The 19,613-nt window shown below is 51.7% G+C and overlaps 1 protein-coding gene across 3 annotated transcripts in view; it reads left to right on the top strand.

The window, feature by feature from the left end:
• The window catches only part of SLC9A1 (solute carrier family 9 member A1), a 75,941-nt gene extending 58,574 nt beyond the window's left edge, over positions 1 to 17,367 (top strand). Inside the window, exons 2-13 of one of the 3 annotated variants that reach the window (XR_006505781.1) lie at positions 2,931 to 3,391; positions 7,336 to 7,586; positions 9,619 to 9,836; positions 10,366 to 10,568; positions 12,078 to 12,167; positions 13,016 to 13,086; positions 13,200 to 13,373; positions 13,705 to 13,816; positions 14,154 to 14,255; positions 14,628 to 14,700; positions 14,934 to 15,157; positions 15,493 to 15,570. Coding sequence is in view for 2 of the 3 variants with exons in the window: in XM_044667925.1 (XP_044523860.1) it covers positions 2,931 to 3,391; positions 7,336 to 7,586; positions 9,619 to 9,836; positions 10,366 to 10,568; positions 12,078 to 12,167; positions 13,016 to 13,086; positions 13,200 to 13,373; positions 13,705 to 13,816; positions 14,154 to 14,255; positions 14,628 to 14,700; positions 15,493 to 15,809 (2,072 nt within the window). In the remaining variant the exon portion in view is untranslated. Of the gene's footprint in view, positions 1 to 2,930; positions 3,392 to 7,335; positions 7,587 to 9,618; positions 9,837 to 10,365; positions 10,569 to 12,077; positions 12,168 to 13,015; positions 13,087 to 13,199; positions 13,374 to 13,704; positions 13,817 to 14,153; positions 14,256 to 14,627; positions 14,701 to 14,933; positions 15,223 to 15,492 lie in introns of those variants that run through there. The other 2 variants (XM_044667925.1, XM_044667926.1) reach the window with 2 other exon arrangements.
• The last annotated feature ends 2,246 nt before the right edge of the window (positions 17,368 to 19,613 follow it).

The following is a 19,613-nucleotide window of genomic DNA, read 5'->3' as shown; positions in this document are numbered from 1 at the left end:
AGGGTTCTGTCTTATCTGGACTCTTAATCTCCCCCAGTGCCTGGCTCTGAACTCTGCACACTAAGTGCTTAGTCATCATTTGCTGAATCAAGGTAGTCTAGGAGCCCAGTCTTGTCAGCATACATCTGTATCACACAGCAGAATTTGACCCACGCCACAGGAATTCAGAGGAGAGATTTAGTGATTACTTCTTGACTGAGTGTGATCTGAGGTGGCTTCCTAGAGGCGGCAGCATTTGAACTGGGCCTAGAATCAGTAGGATTTTTATTGTGTCTAATAAATAGGCCCAATATCTAGAGGTTGAATACAGGTTGGCCAAAGGTGGAAGGATTGTTAGTCCAAAGAATTCTCTGCCCCTCTAGGTTTAGTTTGGTGCATTTCATGTTTCATTCAGTTCTGTCCCCTTGAAGCTGACTTTTATAATAGCCTTTGGGCCAATGTAGCCGTGAATTGCCCTGCTGGCTCTCCTCTTATTATCATCCCTCACCCCCCACCACACAGGCATCTCTCTTTCTTCCAATAAACTCACATTCCTCCACTCAGCTGCCTTGTTGCTGGGGTTGTCAAGGAGAGAATCGAAGAAATGGAATGATTGTGTAGTGAAGGAGTCTCTGGGGCCTGGCTGAGACTAAGAGTTCCCAGAGTGAACCAGAAGCTCGGACCCAGAGCTGAGACTCCAGAACCCCGTGACACCTTCTAGAGGGGGCCAGCCCACCCCCTAGGCAAGCCTGCTGGCCAGGAAACAGGATCAGGATGAGGCCCGTGCCTGGGCCACAGTCCCTCACCCTCTCCTCCCTGTGTCAGAGAGGAGGAATGGAAAACAGTAACAGAGAAGTGTCTGGTCCCCTAGCAACAGAGGCAGTGACGTGAGGGTGGCCCAGGCTAGAGCGTCTTGCTCGTCTCAGCAGATGGAGACAGGAAGGAGATGTAAATAAACCCTCCTTGCTGAGTGGGAGAAGCTGCGGGGGCCAGGTTCCGGGGAGATAGTATTTTGGTGAAGTCTGTTCATCATGGCCAGTTAATGATTTCTTTTCATCACCAAAGTGTTGGTCAGAACAGGAGGGAAAACATCCTACTGTTCCATAGTGTCATAGGTTGCCATCACCGGGCTAGGCAATGGGGGCCGAGTGACTTGCCCAGGGTCATACAGCTAGGAAGTATCTGAGGCCACATTTGAACCCAGGACCTCTCATCTCTGGGCCTGGTTCCCAATCCACTGAGCCACCCAGCTGCCCCCTGTAATGTACTTTCAATGTCAAAACAAAGGCATTTATATGAAATCTTATGAAACATGGGTGAACTAGATGGTTTGTAAGCTGCTCTCCAAACCGAATCATATCAGCCCAGCAAGCCTCAATTAAATTCCCACTATATATAACACCTTGGTGTAGGTCCTGGGACTACTCAGACAAAAGCAGTCCTTGCCTTTAAAAAGCTAATATTTTGGATGGGGGAAAGCAAGAAGCAAGAAGGGAAGGAGTCAGGTGAGGAGAGACAGGTACAAGGGGAAGGCAAGAGAAAATGGGACAGAATAGAAACAAAGGGAGGGATCCAGACTGGTTGAAACAATTGAATAGGGGAAAGAGTGAGAGAGATGGTGAACAGTAGGTGCAGAATGAGGCATGCAGCCAGTGCAGTGATTTGCTTGGCTTGTTTTTGCTTCTTAATTACTTTAAGGGAGATCATGGTACCTTTGCTTTAGGCTGATTAGGAGGCAGGAGAGTGGATGCCTTGACCTTGAAGATAAGATCCCTTCCTATTTAGCAGCTGTCTTTTGGCTATGGGATTCTATGGGGAGATGGAGAAAAAAAGAGGATTCTTCCCCCACTCAAAACACACAAGGAAGAACTGGTGTTGGAGGGACAGAAGGGTTTCAGACAACTCCTGTGACCTTTGGCCTTAAGGGACAGGGATATGGCTCTTGGCCTCCTCAGTGGAAAATGACTCATCAACTAAACTGACTGACCCAAACAAATGACAGCATCAGGACACATAGGCTGGCTGCTGTACCTCTTTAGGGGATGGACCAGAAGACCTTGTTCTTTTTCCTCCACCTTCCCTTTTGTTCTCTAGTCCTGAGCAAAGGCACCAGGTTCCCACAAGGCCTTTGGAGCCTTGATCTGAATTTGACTTTCTGGGGATGTTTTCTGTGTCGTGTTTTCTGTCATCCAGCAGTAACTTGGTACTGAATGTACTGGTTCATAATGCTTCAAATGCTGCCTCAGACCCTTATTAGCATTTTCCCCCCATGGGTAACCTGTGTCTGACTCAGTTTGCTCGTCTGTAAAGTGAAGAGGTTGGGCTTGATCTCGTTTGAGGGCCCTAAATCGAGGATCCTCTGATCTCAGTAATCTCTTATCTGTGACAGTAGCCAAGTCTCTGAGCCTCAGTTTCCTTGACTGTATTTGTGTTGGTATCCTATCTCCCTGTTTAATCGCAAGCTCTTTTAGGGGAAGGAGTCTCTCATCCAGGTTGTACTTCTCCAGTGCTTAGTCCAGAGATCTACCTAGCAAGCTTAGAATTCATTTCTGTTCTCTTATATAGTGTCTCCAGGGTGTCTTCCTTCTAACACCCCCTCCTGTTTAGCTAGGACCATGAGTGAATCAATCACTTATTTGTCAAGTCTGTTTTCTCCTCAGCTGTGGGAATAGAATCATCAGATTCAGAATGAAAGAGGCCGCCTTAGTCCAACCCTTAACTTTATAGATCAGACCTAAAGAGGAGAAAGGACTTTCCTAAGGTCACATGGGAGCGGATAGCAGAATCATTATTTGAACTTGGGTCCCTTCTGACTTCCAGCTCAGAATGAGAGGAGACATTCTCTCCGCTCTCTTCTGCAATCTCATTAGGGCATTCATGCCTTTCGACCCCTACCTCCCAGGGCCATTCTGAGAAAGGAAACATGAGTTCCTGTTGTTATCCTCCCGCAGGTTTCCATGTGATACCCACCCTCTCCAGCATCGTCCCTGAGAGCTGCCTGCTGATCGTGGTGGGGCTACTGGTGGGGGGCCTCATCAAAGGAGTTGGGGAGAGCCCACCATTACTGCAGTCGGAAATCTTTTTCCTTTTCCTCCTGCCCCCCATCATCTTGGATGCTGGCTACTTCCTGCCCCTGCGCCCATTCACAGAGAACCTGGGCACTATCCTGATATTCGCCGTCGTGGGCACACTGTGGAATGCCTTCTTCATTGGCGGGCTCATGTATGCTGTGTGCAAGGTTGGAGGCCCCCAAATCAATGAGATCGGCCTCCTGGAAAACCTACTGTTTGGTAGCATCATCTCTGCTGTAGACCCTGTGGCAGTGCTGGCCGTGTTTGAGGAGATCCACATCAATGAGCTGCTGCACATCCTTGTGTTTGGGGAGTCCCTGCTCAATGATGCCGTCACTGTCGTAAGTGATGAGGGTGGGGGTGGAGAGAGGGGGGGAGGCTCAAAAGCCAGATGGGATTTAGACTTACAGATGTACTGCAAGGCCCTGTGCTTGCTTGATGGTGGAGGCACATAGAGAGAGGAGGCACCATCTCCCATCTCAAGGGAAAGGAGAGGCCTAGAAGAAGTTATCCTCCAAGGGCAAGACAAACTAACATGCCAAGGAGAGATCTGCCTTAGAGGGATGGGGGTGTTAGTGATAGAGCCACACTGGGTCTGGAAGGAAATCAAGAAAAAAAGATTTGGCCATGGCCATAGGGGGATGTAAAAGCTATCAAATGGGAGAGGGCAGGAGGACAAGAACCAATGGAGAAGAATAATTCACTTTGGCCAGAGCATCCCATGGCGAGTGTAGGCCAGGTCAGGCTGCCCAGGGGCCAGACTTGCTGCCACCATCAGAGTATTATACTTTACATAGTGGGCAGTGAAGAGTGACAGGATCTGGACAGTGGAGGAAGGGACTTCGAGGCAGGAGACTGTTTGGGAGCCCTTATAGTAGACCAGGAGGAAAGATGACCCAACTTGAACTGGGAGAGCAGCTGAAGGAGTAGGAAAGAGGGGAGGGGAGGGATTAAGAGATGTTTGGGAAGCAAAACAGACAGGATTTGGGCACTGACTAATGTACAGGGACATGCCCCCTCCCGTACCCTGCAGAGTGCTGCTGCCAGTAAGTATTTCAGTCTTCACAGAGGCCCAGAAGCATTGAGGGTTACCTAATGAGTTGGAAAATAAGACCCAAATCCCCCAAAGATCTCTAGGGCGCTTGGCCAAATCAACTGAGCCAGAAGAATGGGCAGGGGAAGAGAGCAGTGACCACAGTCTTTTTGTCTTCAGCCCTAGTCTGACTATCATTGTCTTGGATGGGTGCTGCTCTCCAGGGAGGATACTCAAAAAAGCTAGGGTGATATAGCAATGAAAGCTGTCTATTTGAAGAATTTGGGAGTATTTGACTCCAAAAAAAGAGAAGATTTTATGCAGTTGCCCCTCCAGTCTCTGAACAGTCCTGGATCATTAAAGTCTAAGGTTCAACCAAGACATGACTTGACTGGCCCATGATTAGAGCTCCTGTAGGAATAAGAGAGCCACAGTTGGAGGGAAAGCTTCCCCCTGGGAACACAGGATCTTGCCCAGATGCTCAGAAGAAATGAGAGAGTGTTATAGAAAGAGAGAAAAGTAGGGAGGTCTTAGCCCAGGAGCTAGGTGCCCTTTAGTAAGGGGTAACAGGAATTCCGAGAACTCATTCCTCTCCTTTCCCTCCCCCGGAAGCCACTGGGCCAGTGACCAGAAGGGGCACAAAGAGACAAGAATGTATTTGTGGAACTTCTAGGCAGAGCTCTGCCCAGTTTATGGGGAAAAACCCCACCCTGCCGATTTCCCCATATTGGATTGGAGATGACACATCTTAGCAGATCATTTCTGCTGAGCCCCTGATTTGTTCTAGGACTTCCCTAAGCTACCTGGTCCTCATCTGCCAAATGGGTGTCATCATCAGTGTTCTAATAGAGAGAAGGCCCGCTGCCCCCCCCCCCAATAGTTAGAGTCCTTGTGTTGCATCGTAGTTGTGTGTCCTGAGAGTCATTTCCCTCTGGGCCTCAGTGTCCTCATCTGTAAAATGAACTAGGACTCAAGGCCTGAAATGCTGTTGGGACTCTGGCCCCGTGTTCTAAAAATCTACTTTGTTCTGGCTTCTGTGCCCCAAAGATAGGGCTGGGTCCACCCCACCCTCAGCAGAGCCTGAGGAATGAAAGCGGGGGGGGGGGGGGCGTGGAGGGAAGGCCTGAGCTTTTCAGAGTCATAGAGCTGAGAACCCAAAGAGACACGCTGGGCCTGCACATGCAGGAGAACCAGAAGCAGCTTCCAGAGGCCCCAGATTCAGACCCTGAAATGTGCTAACCCGAGGAACAACTGGACTCCTATTTGAAAAAAGACTGAGCCCATGAAACTGGGGAAATAAATCACTGTCCATGCCCGGGCACTCCCAAGCCCCAGAATTTCAGTCTCCTCATTATGTCTCAGCAGCTACTATAGGAGGATCTGGATCTCTGTTATGAGCAACCGGATCCTAACCAAGGGACAAGAAATACTCTTTACAGGGGAAAGACACAAAAGAACATGGTTGATGGAAAAGTCTGCACATTTTTAGGTTGTGCTATGTTCACTGGAACCCCAGAGCAAGCAGCCTAGGTGGTTCCCTTTTAATTGTAATTGATTTTTTAAAAAATCCTTACCTTCTAGCTTAGAATCAATGCTTAGTATTGGTTCCAAGGCAATAAAGTAGGAAAGGCTAGGCAATAGGGGTTAAGCAATTTGCCCAGAGTCACACCACTGGGAAGTGTTAAGGCCAGATTTGAACCCAGTGCCCTTTTAAAATATTGCCAAAGGAGGACAGACACAATTTGTTGGATTTTTCACTAATTTCCTTTAATTTTTTTTTTAAGGCGCAAACAGGCCAGAAATAAATGTATGATTAACATTGGGGGAAATGAGGTTAGGGAGATGATCTCTAAAGGCCTTTCTGGGGCTTGCAGTGTGTTCAGCCTACTCCTACCTTTGGAGTACACAGGATTATGTTAGGAGGACTGTGTACTCCAGTAAGGCAGGTGAAATCCTTTTGGATCCTAATAGGTCCTAAGAATCACAGGACTTTTCTGGAGAGATCTAAAGACCATCCAGTACAGCCAATCCCTTTCTTTGGTCATTTTAGAGATGAGGAACCTTGAACCTCAAAGAATGGCAATTCCATGTCTAAGGTCATGCAGGTAGTCCTAGTGGGGCCTCTGATCCAGCACTGGTCCTTAGATTCTAAATTCATCTCCTTTTAACCTGTACCACTCTGCCTCAAAATCAGTAAGTGCTGAATGGTTGACGTGTGGAGGAGTGGGCTCTGTTACTGCCGTTGTTTGTTTTCTTCAGCTAGTGGCACAGCGGGTAGAGTATTGGGCCTGGAGTCAGGATGACCTGGGTTCAAATGTGACCTCAGACCTTTGCTAGCTGTGTGACCCAGGGGAAGCCACTTAGCCACTATTTTTGCCTTAGTTTTCTCAACTGTAAAATTAGGTTAATAATAGCATCCTCCTCCCAGGGTTGTTACAAGGATCAAATGAAATAATGTTTGTTAATGTTTGTAAAGTGCCTAGAACATGGTAGGTGCTATATTAATATTTATTCCCTTCCCCCTTTCCTTACTAGAAACAGGAACCTATGCCAGAGGCCACCCAGAAAGAGAATATCCGACTATCAGAGCTGGAACATAGAATGTTTAAATAAATGAAGTGGTCAGTCTGGTTGGCCTCAGAGGGCCGTTCCAGCTCTAAATCTAGAGAATGCCAGAGCTGTAAGAGACCTTAGAAAACTGAATTGTTAGCCCTGAGGAGGCCTTAGAGCACAATGTGTCAGAGCCAGCAGGGCCCTTAGGACACAAGAAGTCAGAGCTAGGAAGATCTTAGAACAGAGAATGTCAGAGCTGGGAGAGACCTTAGAACAGAGAATGTCAGAGCTGGGAGAGACCTTAGAACAAAGAATATCAGAGCTGGGAGAGACCTTAGAACAGAGAATGTCAGAGATGGGAGAGACTTTAGAGCCCAGAATGTCAGAGCTGGGAGAGACCTTAGAACAGAGAATGTCATAGCTGGGAGAGACCTTAGAACACAGAATGTCAGAGCTGGGAGAGATCTTAGAACACAGAATGTCAGAGCTGGGAGAGACCTTAGAACACAGAATGTCAGAGCTGGGAGGGGTGTTGGAACGCAGGATAGCAGAGCAAGAAATGAAACAGCGGAGCATCCCGAAACCCAGAAGGAGAAAGCGATTTCAGCGGTTAGTGGCAGAGGCCAGGCTAGTGCCCCCCTTCCCGCCGGAGCAGGCACACCTGCTCGCCTGGCTGAGCTCTCGCCCTGGCCTCCCCAGGTGCTGTACCATCTCTTTGAGGAGTTTTCCGGCTTCCCCCAAGTGACCTTACGGGACATTGTCCTGGGCTTCCTGAGCTTCTTCGTGGTCTCGCTGGGGGGGCTGTTTGTGGGGGTGATCTATGGCATCGTCGCGGCCTTCACTTCCCGCTTCACATCTCACATCCGGGTCATCGAGCCGCTCTTCGTCTTCCTCTACAGCTATATGGCTTACCTGTCGTCCGAAATCTTTCACCTGTCCGGCATCATGGCGTAAGTCCCTGGGCCTGGGGCTCCTCTCACCTGCTTTGGGGGGAGGCTGCCCACTTCCCAAGTGCTTAGCGCAGTGTCTGAGGGCCTGACGTGACCGAGTCAGAGCCTGGTGGCCACAGCCTCTCGCGGTCACGGGTGAGCATGTGAGTGTCACGCAGCGAGATCCGTGTTCCCCGGCTCTTCCAGTGGCTGCAGATAGAGGGCAGGGCTGCTTCCCTTGACCCTTATGGGCACAGTGTGAGCAAATGCCACAGGACTCGGAGTTGGTACAACCCCTCGAGAGAGTCTTTAGTGCAGCCCTTCGAGGACTGCCTAGATGGAGAAACTGAGACCCCCGAGGGCAGGTAACGGGGTGGTAAGTAGTAGAGCCCGAATCCAAGCCTTCTGACTTCACATCTACACTAACGGACCAGGATATATTTAGGAAGACTTGGAGGGAGGAGATCACAGAGTTTGAACAGAAATCCGATTTTAGTGGGTTGCTATAAATGAAGTTTGATCAATTCAGTAATCAGAAAGCACTTATTAGTCACCTACTGTAAGTCCAGCCCTATGCTAGGCACAAAGACAAAACCAGTCCTGCCCTTGAGGAGCTTCCATTACCCTGGGAGAGAGGTGGAATCCAGCATGTATGGACATAGGAATAATAATAACTAGCATTTAGATGTGTTTTAAGATTTGCCTGGTGCTTTGTATCTCATTTGCTCCTCCCAACAAGCCCAGGAGGCATTTTATAGATAAGGAAGTGGAGGCTGCCTAGCTGGTGTGAGGCTCTTGCTGACACTGAATCCCATACTCTCCCCATTCTACATACAATGTGATTCCAGAGGGGTGAGCAAAGGGGCTCCTGCCCTGAAGCCCCCAGGGCTCCTGTGAGGCATCAGTGTGGAAGAAGAGCCATTCCAGGGGTGGGGAAGCACTTGGGCAAAAGTATGGAGGTTGATGATGGGCTGTGCACAGGAAACAGAGCTGTGATCCAACTGGCCTGCAGTGGAGAGAGAGTGTATGTGAAGAGAGACCTACAAATGGGGCTGCAGTAACAGGTGGGAGCCAGATTCTGGTGCACTTTTGGTGCCAGGGGGAGACCTTTGGAGGCTTTTTAGGTTGGGGCATGTGACATGGCCCCATCTCTGAGAAATGAGGAGAGCCTAGACCTAAAAAAGACTTGCTGGCTCTGGAGTCAAAGGATCTGGGTTCAGGTTCTGGCTCTGTGATTTACTCATCTGTGTGACCTTGGGTAAGTCACTTTCTTTTCTCTGCACCTTAGTTTTCTCATCTGTAAAATAAAGTGGTTGGCTTTGATAGATACTAAAGATCTGTCCGACATTCATCCTGGGATTCCGGGGTGGTGTCTGTATGTAAGTAGAGAGATGGAGTGAGGGGCAAGAAAAGTAGAATGATGAGAGCATTGAGCCTTGGTAACTGAGGGCTAAAGGCATAGATTGCTGGAGGGGCATCAGAGCCAGTGCCAAGCTCGCAAACCTGAGGGTCCTCTTAGGATGAGATGATAAAGCATTTTGGGCAGCATTTGAGGCAGAGATCTGCTGATCACTATAGAAAACCAGTGGGAAAAGACATCTTCCCCTCAGAAAACTTAGGGTCTGAGGGAGGAGACTCAGTCCTCTCCTCAGAGGGGCAGCAGACCCCCATATGGGAGGCCCTAGTCCCAGGGAAGAGATCAGAATAAACAGAACCAAGTAGGGGTCATCTGAGAAGGCTCCTCCGGGCCCCTAGCTCCCTAGTAGGCTAGGATTTCATTTCATCCTCCAGCAGTCCTTGGAGGTGGGTGCTATTAGCCTCATCTTACAGAGCGGAAGCATCTCAAGGGCAGCAACGACTCCATGTGTGCCATTGCATCCCTAGGCTGGTACATGGCACGTTAATAAATACTTGTTGAAGTAGACCAGATTTGAGCAGAATTGGGAAGTGAGGGCAGAGGACAAGGCCAGTGCTGAGGCTTCGTGTACTGCCTGGGAGACCAGAGTGCGAGATGGGGCTCCTCCTCTCCACTCTCCTCTTCTTCTTCCTACAGACTCATTGCCTGTGGGGTGATAATGCGCCCCTATGTGGAGGCCAACATCTCCCACAAGTCTCACACCACCATCAAGTACTTCCTGAAAATGTGGAGCAGCGTCAGCGAGACACTCATCTTCATCTTCTTGGGGGTCTCCACCGTGGCGGGCTCCCACCACTGGAACTGGACCTTCGTCATCAGCACGCTGCTCTTCTGCCTCATCGCCCGAGTCCTGGGTGAGCATCCTGACAGGCATACTGAGGAGCCCCGGGCCATGGAGGTTGGGAGGTTGTGGAAAAATCATGAGGGGCTCTCAAAATTCAGTCTCTTTGGGAAGAGAAGACTCCCAAACACACTTGACCCAAACATCGAAACCAATAGAGTACAAACCAAATGAGGTTACAACACAAGAAAGCCCTGACTTGGCAGTCTGGGAGAGCTGAGTTCTGATGCCCTGCTCCTACCTCCTCAGTCTTCAGACTCCTCTCAACTCTGACATTGTGTCCTAGGACCCGCCTAGGTCAGACATTCTGGATTCTAAGGCCCTCCCTGCTCTGACATCTGTGACTCTCAGTACTTTGCATGACAGGCCCTGGGGGGACCACTAAATGAGGGATTTGGATAGAAAGATTAGTCATGGAAGGCTCCATAGGGAGGAAAGGTACATAGGTCAGCACTTGAGCAGAAAGGGGGGAAGGAGCATCAATTGCCACTTAAGGAAGAAACACGGCCTGGCCAATACTGATTTTACTGTTTATCTTCTAGGTGTGCTGGGCCTCACATGGTTCATTAATAAGTTTCGCATTGTGAAGCTGACCCCCAAGGACCAATTCATCATCGCCTATGGTGGCCTTCGTGGGGCCATTGCCTTCTCCCTGGGCTACCTCCTGGACACAAGACACTTTCCAATGAGGGACCTGTTCCTCACAGCCATCATCACTGTCATCTTCTTCACTGTCTTTGTGCAGGTTCCCGGGGCCAGGGCTGATGGAGGAAGGGTGGGAAGTGGGAAGGACAGGCCCTGGTGTATGTCCCTCTTAACCGTGTCCTCATTTAGACCTTCTTCCTGCTTTCTATGGCATCAGGAGGCAAGTCACATCTCTCCCTGGGGCTTTTAGTGTCCATACCTGTGAAGTGGGGAGAATAATCTCAGCCCCTTCCCTTCCCACAGGTTCTTAAGTCTTCATGAGACACCAAAGACTTTGAGGTCTCAGGAAAGGTTTCCCAGCCCTGAGCATCAGCAGCCTTGGGCTCCAGTCTGGCCCTCAAACTCATTAGCTGTGTGTATTGGGCAAGTCCCTTCACTTCCCTGAGCCTCATATTTTTCTTCTGTATAATAATATAACAATACTTAAAGACCACCTGCTAGGGTGGTAGTGAGGTTGTGAGTGGTAGAAAATCTGCATCATTCAGACTCTGGCCTGAATTCTTGGACTTAGCCACTGATAGGAGCACTAAGAGGCCTTCAGAGTTGGACAGGAATTTATGGTACACATCTAGGTTTTAGGTTAGGAGGAGGGAAAAACCTCTTCCACTGGAAAGGATCAAGGAGGAGGTGACACTTGAGTCAGGCATTGAAGGACGGGTGAGATTTCAACAGGTCAGAATGAGGGAAGAACAAGCATGCCTGGGCTGAGACCCAAGACAACCTGGAGTCACCTGGGTTTGTTGTGGAGTAAAGCTGAGGAAGGGGGCTGCTGAGAGAGGGATATGGGGAAGGGGTGGGTTTAGAATGGCAGTGGCAGCCTTGGAGTTTGGAAGAAGGCCTGTGATGGGAGCCTTGGCTCCAAGATTTGACTTGACTGGTCAAGATAAGAGCTCCTATAGGAATGAGGGAGGTGAGGACATTCTCTTAGTGGCTAGTGCTCCCCATAAAGAACCTTGTGTCACCCAGCTCCTGGGAGGTAATGCCACTGTTAGTAGGAGTACCCTGAGTGAAGGAAGTGGCTTTGTGGTCAGTCCTTCCTCCTTCCCTCCCTTCACTTACAGTCTCATCCCGTCCCCATGTATTAGGTAGTGCAGATGGTATTAATCCTCACTTTGCAGCTAAGGAACAGACCCAGAGAGGGAAAGCCAGGCTCTGAACTCAGGTCTCTTGACTCCCCACAGCTGAGCTAAAGTGCCATCCTTGTGTAAATCATTTGAATTTGTTTATTCCTCTCTCTCCTTCCCAAGGCCCATCTGGGGCCAGAGAAAGAAGAAGAACGTGTTGTCTGTCTTTATGTGATGGGATGCTCCAAATCTCCCTCTGTTATCTAGGGTTTGGGGTCCCTCCTCCCCAGGTAAATGTAGCCTTTGAAGTCCCCTATGGCAGTACCTGTGTGCAGGCCATGGCCATAACAGGTTTCTGCAGAGAGAATCCAAGCTCCTGGGAGCCTCCCTTTGGAGTGGAGTGGGCTTAGCTCTGCTCCTGCTAGGGCAGGGCTGTTTGAAGGCCTCACCCCCAGAGCTGACTTCTCCCACTTTCCGGCCTCCAGGGCATGACTATCCGGCCTTTGGTGGACCTGCTGGCTGTGAAGAAGAAGCAGGAGAGCAAGCGGTCCATCAGTGAGGAGATCCACACCCAGGTGGGGACAAGCCAGGCCTTGGAAAGGAGAGGGCAGACAGGCTGAGTAGAGGGCCCGGATGAGAACGTTTTCTCAGAGTCGGGGCTGGCCCAAAGTGGGAAGACTGGCCCTTCTTCTCTGGGGCGGCCGGCATCGGGGCACGGGAGGTGGAGGCGATTCTCTGACAGCCACTCTTTGGATTAGAGAGACCTCTGAGGCCCCTTCCAGGTCTTAGATTATGGCATGAGATGGAGCCTGGAAAGCCAGGCAGAGCTTTCCCTGGCTGTTGGTGGGAGAGTGACTTGGCCAACCAAGGTTATCCAGCCTGAGAAGATGCTAGCCAGGGCTTGTGGATTTACTGCATCCCCTTCCATGCTGGCCCCATTGCCTAGCTCCTGGCTGCAGAGTGCTCTGCTGAGGCCTCTCCCCTTCAGGACCACTTAGTGGTTCATTTTCCCCTGAATAAATAGGGGGGAGAGAGGGATGTCCCCTGAGCTCAGGGACCAAATTTGGAAGCATGGACGGGACCTGGAGAGAGGGGGCTCATGGGATACGTGCCTCTGCCTCCAGGAAAGTTGACTGTGCTCTCCTTTTAGGCTCTTCCCCCCCAGAGGGCCCAGGACATGTGCTCCAAATGGAGTTTGGAAGACGGAGGAGTGGGAATCCCCTAGTCTCGGGCTTTGGGACTGGGCTTGGCTGAGCTGGGCTGGGCTGGGTGGGGCGAGGCTCTGCTGCCATCTTGTGTCCATTCGTGGAACTCTTGTGCAAGCCCATAGAAGATGAGTTGGTGCCCAGAGCAGGGGCTAGGTGTCCTTGGTTCTGGGAGGGGCTGGGAGGCTTGAGCCCTTGGGGTCTTGCTTCCATTTCAGTTCCTGGATCACCTTCTGACGGGCATTGAGGACATCTGTGGCCATTATGGCCACCACCACTGGAAGGACAAGTAAGCAGGGGTTTGGGGTGGAGCCCGCCTGCCATGGGCCTAGAGGGATGGACATCCAGGGAGACAGAATGGGCACAGCAGCTGCCTGCACACGGTCTGCTTTCCACCTTCAGAATTAACCGGTTCAACAAGAAGTATATAAAGAAGTGTCTGATTGCTGGAGAACGCTCCAATGAACCCCAGCTTATTGCCTTCTACCACAAGATGGAGAGGAAGCAGGCCATTGAGCTGGTAGAGACAGGGGCTATGGCCAAGATGCCTTCCCCTGCATCTGCTGTCTCCATGCAGTGAGTGCAGAGGCTCCCCCTGGCTGTACCCTGGGTGGATGGGCAGGCAGGCCCCTTGACCCTGAATGTGGTAGGGGCTAGAGAGAAAGAACTGGATTTTTATTGGAAAGCCTGACCCAAGGCTTGACATTCCTGGGGTGTAGAGGAAGACTTCCAGGGCTTATGGCCTCAGTGGTTAGAGAACCAGGAAGGCTTCAGAGACTGAATGTGGGGAGAGAAGTCATGCCTCCTGGTCCAGGTGCCATTTCCTCTGAGCTCCCCCTAAGTCACAGACCCCCATGGTTTCACACAAAAATTAGTCTTACTAACCTGGGCATCTGACTGTCTCCAGAAACATTCATCCCAAGGCCACGACTGCACGAATTATGCCAAAACTGTCTAAGGATAAAGAGGAAGAGATTAGAAATATTCTCCGTAACAACCTACAGAAGACGAGACAACGAGTAAGAACCTGGCCCTGTCACACTTCTCCCATATTCCTCTCTGTACCTCCAGTGGGAATCTCATTCTTGCCCCACAATCCTGGAACCTCCCTCTGCCCAACTCATCTAAAGCTGCCCTCAGTCCTCACCTTTTTGTTGAGGAGTCTGTTTGGGTGCCCCCAGCCCCCACCCACCATAGTAGAATTTTCCTCATCCTATTGGACCCCCGCCTTCTCTCCCTTGCCACTTTGTATATGCCCTCCTCCCATATTGGGTCTTCCTCTGTCTGCACTTCTTCTTGGCTTCTCTGGCACCTCCCTGTGTGCCCACCCACTGATCTCCCCTGGTCCTCTGGCAGTTAAAATCCTACAACCGACACACATTGGTGGCTGATCCTTACGAGGAAGCCTGGAACCAGATGCTGCTGAGGAGACAGAGGGCTCTGCAAATGGAACAAAAGGTACACAAGGAGGGTCTAAGGTCCCGTTCTGGGCAGGGCCCTGACTGCCCCCACCCCACATTCTAGGCCTGCTTGCCCTGAATCTAGCTTTCATCTATTGCTGGGGCCCAACCCTTGTGCTCTCCCCTCTGGGGCAGAAAACAGAGGCTGGGGAATTGGGGAGGGGGGCTTCAGACTTCACCTCTTCCCCCAACCTGTCAGAGGAAAAGGCTCTTAGAGACCCTAGAACTCACTAGAATGAAGATTGCTAGGTCCTAACCAGAGTGGGCGACGGAGTATTAGAAGGGGTTGCCCAGTTCTCTTTCTGTGGCACCATACTGCTCTGTGCTCACCCCCTACGTGATTCTTCTGGTTCTTCTTGTCCTTCCTCAGATCAATAACTACCTGACGGTGCCATCCCAAACACCGGAATCTCCTACCATGAACAGGGCTCGAATTGGCTCAGGTATAGTAGCCAGGGGCTTGCTCTAGTTTAGGGGCTCCCAGCCCAGTGAGGAGTTTGTCCTCTCTCCTTGGGACCTTGGGGGAAAAAAGTAGGGGGCAAGAGGGCTCTGTGCTCCCACCTCCACCCCTGGGATTGGCACAAGGGGCCTGGGCTCCCACCCTTACCCATGGGATTGGCACAAGGGGTCTGGGCTCCCACCCTCACCCACAGGACTGGCACACACTGCTTTTCAGATAATGGTCAAGATTCCACGGAGAAGTCAGTAAAATATACCTTCACCTAAAAGAAAGGAAGATCTCACATTGAGGAAACAGTGAGAATCAGAGATAGACAAAAAGGAGAACAAGAAATAAAAGAGCGTTTTTTTGAGAGCTGAGTTGGGAGGGTCCATCCCATCCTCCCACCCTCTTGGCCCACAGGATGAGGAGAGGGGCTCAGAAGCAGCTACCTGGAAGAGGTGGGGATGGGAATTATTTGCGTTGCTGCTACCCTCAGGCCACTGAATCCTGTCCTGATGTTGCAGCGTTAGGCCCAGAGATCCACCCCGATGGCTGGGGTGAAGGAGGAGGCGTAGGCCGTGCTTTTACAAGGCTGCTCTCTTTGAGGAGACAACTGCCTGGCCCTAATGGGCAGGTGTCCCGAGAGAAGAGGCCATGTGTGCATGGCGATGGGGCATCAGGCTGGGGAGAGTGAGGCTTTGCTTGGAAAGGACAGATTGGCTGGTGCTTAGAAGGGCCTCAGCCTTTCTTCTCTCCTCCCCTGCCCTCCCTGACCTTCCCTGTTGACCCACAGATCCTCTACCCTATGATCCAAAGCCTAATTCTGAAAACCTGCCCATCATTACCATCGATCCTGCCTCGCCTCAGTCCCCGGAGTCTGTGGACCTGGTGAATGAAGAACTGAAGAGTAAAAACCCCGTGCCAGATGAGGAAGACGATGCAGGCCTTGTGATGCGACCCCAAGAGCCTTCATCCCCGGGCACAGACGATGTCTTCACCCCAGAGCCGAGTGATAGCCCAGGCACCCAGCGATTGCTCCGATGCCTCAGTGACCCGGGGCCCCGGCCAGAGCCAGGAGAGGGGGAGCCCTTCATCCCCAAGGGCCAGTAGCACATGGGCCACACTGCCCCTGCCCCACCTTTGCTTGGTGTGCCCCCTCTTCCCCAGCAGGGGCCAGGAGCCACTCCCCTTCCTTACAGCATGGCAGCTGGGCTCCAGCACGGCTTCTCACCCCCGTTGGGCAGTGCCCACCCCACAGAAGAAGGCACGGTGGATGCCACTGAAAAGCTTTATTCCTCTCCCTCCCTGTGCCCATTCCCTCCTGAGGACAGTATACACATCTCTCCTTGGGGCTGGACAAGCAGTTGGCATCTGTAGTTTCACCCTCTCTGAATGTTCCATCACCTTCAAAAGCTGGATCTTCAGGGTCTTGGCCAGGACTCGGGGCTCTCCCTACTGGGCTCTCAGTTGTTGGACCAGCCCCTCCTTACCCAGTGGGCAAGGCCTTCCTCCCCTGCCTACTTCCAATAGGCTTTTGTTCTCCTTAAGACCTATTGGTGACTCTAACCAAAGAACATCCCTCTCCCAGGCAGGCGCTCCCTGCCCAGCTGGCCTCTTTGATCTCGCTCTGGCTGGGGTGTGGAATCTCAAAGCAATGCAGCTGTCTGCCCCTGCCTGCCCCCAGCCCCTCGTTCAAGTCAGCCAACCAATATCTAGTGAGGACCCACTGGACTGCGACAGCAAGCCAGCGGGGGAGCAGGGACCCCGTCCCTGCCTGCCTGCAGCACGAGACGAGGAGAAGCCAGAGTGGCCCCGGGGATGCCAGGAGAGCGGGGGTCCTGCCAACCCTAGAGCACATTCGCCGAGGCCTCGGAAGCCGGCCCAGGTAGAGCGGAGCTTCATCCAGCTGCCCCCGAGTCCAGAGCTCTCCGTCGTGGCCCTCTTGTTTTGACAGGTTCTCCTCTAAGGTGGGCCCCATCCCCGCTGCCCCCAGGGGTCCTGCTTATAGAAACGCTGATCCCCCGTGGTGTCCTGGTCTTCCCCCACCCCCATTTCCATTGCCTGAGGATCTCTGGGACTAAGCCAGTGACACCCAAGCAATTTCCCTAGGGGAGCCCCTTCCCACAGACTCCCTTTCTGTTCTGTGCCTCCCTTGTCAGTCCCCGACTTTTAATCAAGGACTCCCTTCCCCCAGTACATGTCTGCGTATCCCTAGGATTCCTGGTTGGGAGTATATGGCCTCAGGGCAACCTCCCTTCACCAGGGTCCATAGAAGCAGCCCCCACCAACCCCCCACCACCCCACAAACACACACAACCTTGCCCTTGCTTTCTGTCTCAGTGTCTGTGATCCCAGAGGAGCCCAGGAGGTCAGGGGCTGCTCAGGAACCCCAAGGAGAGGGTCTGAGGCCCCCGCTGTCCCCCCACTGTGATTGTGCAATAATATTGTGTCCCCTCTACACACACACACACACCGGCCTGGCTGCCCCTCACCACTACCCTCCCTTGCCCGGGTGAGCCCGCTGCCCCTGGCAGAAATCTTTAGCCATGAGGAGGCTGCCGAAGCATCGGGCAGTGGTCACCCCCACCCCCACCCCTTCCCCTTCCTCCCTGTGTATAAAATGAAACAAATCTTTTTCATATTCTAATAAATTAATGTGAATTTTTAATGCTGAAGATTATTCCTGGGAAATGGAGCTGAGCTGGGAGGGGCGCCTGAGGGGCAGTGGCAGGGGACCCCAGCATGGGCAGGGGGCCGCGTAGTGTGCCGTCTACCAAGAGGCAGGAAGGGAAGGAGAGGGGGAGCAGCTGTCCCTGGGTCTCCCTGGTCCAACCCACTTGGCCTGGGTGCCTTGGGGCAAGGCCTGAGCCCTTCCGTGGCTCTCGGTCTAACATGAGAGCCCTAAGTGAGAACCAGCATTTTGACAGAACTCCAAGTCTGGTCAAGGCCTTACACTTGCTCTGATCCCCACCACAACTCTGGGAGTCGTGCTATCATCCCCATTTCACAGATGAAGGAATAGAGATGGAGGTCCAGAGTCAGAGCTAGTCTTTGTCTGAGGCTGGTTTTGAACTCAAGTATTACTGACTCCTGGTCCAGTATTCTATTTACTACACAGCTTTGTGTCTTGGGGTCATGGAGCTGCCATGAGCCCTGGGGATAGGGGGGAGCCATTCCTGGAGGTAGGAGGCCCTAGGATCAAATCTGGCCTCAGACTCTTCCTAGCCATGTGATCCTGGCCGAGTCACTTAACTCCCATTGCCTGGCCCTTGCCACTCTTCTGTCTTCGAAGGGATACTTGGCACCCATTCTAAGAGAGAAGGTACGGGTTTAAAAAATAAAAAAATAAAAAAAGCACTGGCCATTAAGGTCTAGAATATTGCTAAGGAGGTCCCCAGGTCTGGACCAGAAAGTCCCTCGGACCCTCCTGCACCTTCAGGCACACCAGGAGAGGCCCTGGCACCCTCTGTGCAGGGGAATCGCGGATCTTCCTCGCAACCCTAACTTCGGTCCTGATTTCCAGTCTTGTATCACCAGCTGCCTCTTGTACACTAAGTCCTAGAGTCACAGGAGCCGCAGGTTCAATGCATCCCAAACTGAACGTGTGACTTTCCCCTCTTCCGAACTGTTCCAGAACCAAGCACCCCCCTCCTCCCTGTCACACAGGCTCCCAGGCTAGCGGTCATCCCCTGCGTCCTCCCTGCTCTCTGAGAATCTTTAGTGTGGGTTCCAAGGCAGATGAGGCGATGGGAGTTAAGGGACTTGCCCAGGAACCTACAGCTAAGAAGTAGCTTGAGACCACATTTGAATCCAGGACCTCCAGTCTTCAGGTGTCCTGGCTAATTCGTGCTTGTTGACTTAGTGACCAAGCTGCGGCTCTCTGGGAATCATGATGCCAGGAGCTTGATTGTAGGGTTCTGCCTTTCAAGTGCCCTGGAAATGCCAAGATCCTTACTCTTCCCCTGAGCACGTGGGCTTGTGGAAGGGGTCAGAGGCCCAGAGAGTAATTGTAGAGATCCAGCTGTTCCCGAGCCAGGCTGCTCTGATGGAGGAGCTTCCCTGTGCTAGCTGGGCTACACGATCCAGGCGGGGGACGAGGAGGAAGGAAAAGAGTCCGATTCGCAACCAGACACCCACAGTGTAATGACGGATAGCCAAGGGAATTGTCCAGACTGGCCACGTAGCTAGGCCCGAGTCGAGGCTGCTTCTGGGGGGGGGGGTCTAAAACTCTGCTAAATGTTTTGAAATCATCAGAGGAAGAGAGCAAAGAAAAGTTAGTTCTCCGCCTGGCAGCCACCCCCTTCTTGGCACTGCATGGATGGAGCAGGCTGCCATGCACAGCCTCTCTCCTGATTCAGAAGTCATAAGCTCATTGTCATCAGCCGGTCAGTCAATAAGCATTAAGTGCTTGCTAGGGGCAGCTAGGTGGCACCAAAGTGCATAGAACTCTAGGCCTGGAGTCAGGAAAACTCACCTGAGGTCAAATGTGGTCATGGAGAGTCGGACATCCTCTTGCTTTTTTTGAGACACTGTGTTAAGTGCTGGAATTGTAGAGTTGGTGCTGGAAGAGACCTCAGAACCTTTGAGTCCAATCTCTTCATTTTGCACATAAGAAACCCAAACTCCTGAAGAGACCCAAGAGTCCAAGGCTACCCAAGTAGCCAGTATCTGGACCCAGAGCCCAGGCCCTTGAATTTCAAGGGACCTCATCATCTCACCTAAATCACCTCTTCTAAATTGGTCATATACATCCCACACTCAAAAATCTTCAGTAGCTCCCTGTTGCCTTCTGGAAAAAATACCAATTTCTCCATCTGGCCATTAAAGCCTTCTACAATCTGGCTCCCATCCATTTTCTCTTCCTTCCTTCCTTCCTTCCTTCCTTCCTTCCTTCCTTCCTTCCTTCCCCGCTTC

Source organism: Gracilinanus agilis, chromosome 3 (assembly GCF_016433145.1).
Source record: "Gracilinanus agilis isolate LMUSP501 chromosome 3, AgileGrace, whole genome shotgun sequence".
In the NCBI taxonomy this organism is placed as follows: Eukaryota; Metazoa; Chordata; class Mammalia; order Didelphimorphia; family Didelphidae; genus Gracilinanus; species Gracilinanus agilis.
Note: the sequence above shows the minus strand (reverse complement) of the source record. Positions and strands in the feature narration are given on the sequence as shown.